Source organism: Asparagus officinalis, chromosome 4 (assembly GCF_001876935.1).
Source record: "Asparagus officinalis chromosome 4, Aspof.V1, whole genome shotgun sequence".
NCBI classification, from domain to species: Eukaryota; Viridiplantae; Streptophyta; class Magnoliopsida; order Asparagales; family Asparagaceae; genus Asparagus; species Asparagus officinalis.
In genome coordinates, this window is record NC_033797.1 from 105,977,734 (window position 1) to 105,982,399 (window position 4,666).

Here is a 4,666-nt window from a genome sequence, read left to right on the forward strand (position 1 = left end):
GCCACAAAAAAAAGAACTATTGCACAGTACTTGAGAACTAATTCCCAGTACATTTGCACCACTTACAACTATGCGGGGCACAAAGTCTCTTTAAGTGCACACGCGCAAGACGCAATACAATGTGTGCAATTAAGTGAAGGAAAACACACAATACAATGAATGAGCCAATCACTTTACTGTGACTAAATACTTATGGTAATAAAACATGAAATGAACCATGATCCTAACACGAACTATGTGCAAACAACATAGAATAAAGAACCAAACTATAAAAAAGAAGTATTTAAGTATTTTATATGAAAAAATATTGAAATGCATGATTAGTTTTCTAGTTTCTAATTTTCTACTATATATTTTGGAAAACTTTAAGTGCACCCTAAAAAATTTTACAACATACCACTAACCAAACTTGCATACTGAAGCAAGCTACCCCTCATTGAATCTAAATTTTCTAAGTGACAAATTGCATGTTTGAATTCGTACCATGACCTGCTACATATTGCGTACTATGTAACTATGTTACAATCACATCACAAGATAATCATCCATCCTTCAAATTTCCATGTCAATCTATGCTGATATACAGATGAAAGTCTGCTGCAAAGAAATTGTCAAATACATCACAATTCCCATCCTCTAACTAACTTCTCATACGTACTCCATCACCCTCACCTACCCCTAACAAACACAACCCAAAGAAAAGGAAACTTACAACTTTACTGCTACACCACGACCTGCTAAACAGATCACAAAAAAAAAAATCTGTGAAATAAGCAAGAATCACTGAAAGAAAAAATAATCAAATTAGAAGAAAAAGATAGGAAGAGTTGCTCCACACGTTAATATTGACAATGAAGTAGGTACCCGAGAGACATTGAATACATGAGCAAGAAAATGATAGGTTGATATCAAGATATGAGAACTTTGATTCGGTTTTGGTATTTTTCCTTTATGATACTTGTTGTTTCAGTTGTTTCCATATCTTTGAGTTTCAGTTTCTGCTGCTATTGTCGCTAAATAATAGAAATGTATGTTTGAAGAATAGATTTTCTCAGAGTTAAGTCTTAGAAGATAAATTGATTAGTAATGGACAATTCACTGATATTACAAATACAAGCTAAAATGATCTATGTTTATTTCATAAGGGCATACAAATGACTACTGATATAAAATTCTAATTTCACTAGAATATAAAATATATAGAAGATTATATATATTTGAGGATTAAGCATAATCTATGAGCATGAGATGGAGGCTATGATATGCAGGACACCACTAATTAGAATATGGTGCATCCCACATAGTTTGACATGACATGCGCTTCTGAAAGTTACAAAATTTCAAGCTACTATCGATCTTAAAAATATGCAAAAGATGAAGCATGTGCTGCCTCATATTCAGAAAAGATTATTGCTCTATAGTTGATCTTACTAAATTACATTCGATAATATAGAAATAACAACCAAAATCTTCATTACGAGCATATATAAATATCAATCAAAAACATACATAAATAAATGTGCATGTGGGCACGGGTATGTGCGAGTCTACATGTGAGTGTGCGTGAAGGTGTGTGTGCGAATGGATGTGGGAATATGGGCGGTATCAAACTATCAATGTGTGCATGTTTGTGCCTCTTGACTGGTTTTTGTATAATTGTAAAGTCTGCATTTTGTGTTTATGTTCGTGTCGTGTGATGCTTCGGGCATATGAACCACAAGTTCATGTTTAACTCAAGTCCACCCAGAATTTACTTCACAATTCATTACAACCAGGGACGAATCCATAAAATTTTTACTCTGGGGACATATATTAACTATGCATATTGTAGGGGGAGAATTTTAGGGGCTTTTTTGTTGGGTTTTTTCGAACACTAGTCCCTTAAAGATTTCATATTTTGAAATTAATCCCTCAAACTATTGAAATTGTTATCCCTCAGATCTTAAGTTATTTTAAAATTCGTCCATAAAATCATTAAGATTGCTAATACCCTTAATTCTTAAGTTCTTTTTTTTCAAATTAGTCCCTCCAATCAAGAATAAAATTAGCAAACAGATAGATTAATTTAAAACAATTTATAGGAATTTGGGAACCTACTTCCACTTGATTTAAGGGAGCAATTTCCATGTAATTGCTACTTCTGCACTTGATTTGAGGGACAAATTTCAAATTAACTAGAATTAGGGGACAACAGCAATTTCAATGATTTAAGTAGCTAATTTCAAAATTACCTATGAAATGGAGGATCTTTAAACAATTTCAGTGATTTGAAGGGGCTAATATCTTTTTAAAAAACCCCTCTTTTTTGTCACTAACCTATCAAGATATAAAGGAAAAGACAATGAGTTATGAGAGTTTTTAGTAGATGGGATAAGCATGGGCCTATTTGTGCCTTTGGAGCGGGCGTCCATTAAATCTTATGGGACACTAATAAGTTTAACTAATATTCTCTAAAAAAAATTCAACTTGTGTCGGGGCAAGTAACCCCAGTGCCCCTATGTAAATCCGTCATTGATTGCAACTGACTAAAGTGTTATCTACCCCCACAAAAAGTTGTCTTTAAACCACATTCACCATTGAACTCTTGTTTGATAATTTAATTAACTCTAATGCTTTAATTTTTCCTATCTTTGAGGTCTCACCAAGATTATCTATGTCAACACTAAGTGCCAATTGTAGGCCTATTGTCGAATTACATTACTTTGGGTTAATCGTTTGAAGTCCAAAAGGAAGAATATGTACTGTTATAGACCCAAAAAGATAAAGGAAAAATGATAATATGCCACAAAAGCCAACCAATTGAAAGCCTAGTTTAAACTTAAGAAAACAAAAACTAAACTTTCCCATAAACGAGAAGGAACAAAATAGATATCAAACAACCTATAGTAGCAAATATTAAATGGATGATATATTACCAAATCCATCAGGATCTTTGGTGATGAACCTCATCAAGTGTTCGGTGGTTGCCAAATTTGCATCACTAAAGTAGTACTCGACCTGTCATTTTAAAATGAATAAACATTGTGAAAAGGCAAATATGTTAAATCTTCATGTTTCAGTTCAAAGGAATATTTAATTATTTCGTCTTTTATTTTATGTAATAGTAAATAAAGTTATTACATTCATGCATTGTGATAAATAGACCAAACAGATACAAGAAAACTTGATTTCGTAAGATTAGAATAATGTAAACACAAACAGGTAGAAGAATCCGAGAGGATCATATGTTCCTTCTAATTATACACATTAAAGCAAAATGGCACTAACCAGCACATCAGACAAACTAGATTTCTCTAATAGTCTCTAGAACCATAACAGCGTGCATGAAGTGCCCTTAAAGTTTTATATGCCACAAAGATGTGTATGACTTTAAAAGGTATTAACAAATAGATGGTAAGCACAAGCATTATTTTCCGCAATACCATTTTCAAGAACTGATAATAATTTGTAAGACATCCTTACACTTGCAAATTTGGAATGATTTTGCCCTACAGCTTATTCTGGCATCAGATAGAAGTTCATTAACCAAAAATATATCAAGTTATGTCTACATCAAACAATATACAAAAGTCCATTCATAAATACAGAATTTCAAATCCACCAAATTATCTTATTCTCTTGACAGTTGGTTGGTACTTGGTACTAAAGACATTAGAGGGCAAGAAAAAGTAAAAGCAAGAAAAGCAGTGAAAAAACCGAACAGAGAAAAGTAAAGCGCAAGTAGGAATGAAAAAATGAGTAAGGCATATAGGTTAGTGGTAATTCTAAAAAAGATTTTAACTTTTTATCCTATTTTTTGATCTTATGTAGCACACTTGTAATTCCAAAAGTAACTTGCCACCATTTCTTTAAATTCATGAATGCCTCAAAAAGTAAAACCACTTTGAACAGAAAACAAACATGATGACCTCATATGATATTAAGTATCCACTTAACTTTTCCTATTATATGGATCAGTTTTATGATAAATCAAAATTCCAATTTTGATGCTTGTATGTAATAGTTTTACATACAAATTTTTGAACTATAAATTTAGCAATATCAATAATTTAACATTAAGTTCAATATGCAAGCCTATTGACATTTTCTTAATACAATAATTAGAGTTTTATCGTAATTTAATTAATGAGTAAATTCCTTTTTATTTTTTCTTTGAAAATCTCAATTTACTGCTTTATGTAGAGACTCACGCCCTCTTAACCTTACCTATAAATGTAGAGTAATGAACATAATCTTTTAAGCCCATTTAGCTAACAAAAATTTGAAAATATAAACCAAGGTCAAAGTTTCTAATAATAACTCATAAATGGTCAAACATTGATACCTCTTACTATAAGACCTTGTTTGGATAGAGGGTAATGAAGGGTAGGAAAAGTTAAGGTAGCATTTATCCTTGTTTGGGAACAAAATTGTGTTGGGTAATGGGGGGGAAAGAAAGGTAAAGAAGGGGGGGAAAATTGGAGTTTTTCTTCCCCGCAAATTGGGGTGTAACCCGGGTGAAGGTAAAGCAGGGGAAAACAACGATTATAAAGAGACTCGTTTAGTCTTTATCAAGATCTAACCCAATTGTTGAGACTTCCTCTTAAAACTCTATACCAAACCAAATAAAACTCTCCGACATCTCATTCTATTTCCTCCATCATCGTTTTTTTTTTTTTTTTTTTTT

The 4,666-nt window shown here is 32.2% G+C and overlaps 1 protein-coding gene across 2 annotated transcripts in view; it reads right to left on the reverse strand.

The window, feature by feature from the left end:
* LOC109837932 (la-related protein 6B-like) overlaps positions 1-4,666 on the reverse strand; it is an 18,956-nt gene that overhangs the window by 8,374 nt on the left and 5,916 nt on the right. For both annotated transcript variants that reach the window (XM_020406317.1, XM_020406318.1), the window contains exon 2: positions 2,916-2,997. In XM_020406317.1, the coding sequence (XP_020261906.1) occupies positions 2,916-2,997 (82 nt within the window). The remainder of the gene's footprint in view (positions 1-2,915; positions 2,998-4,666) is intronic.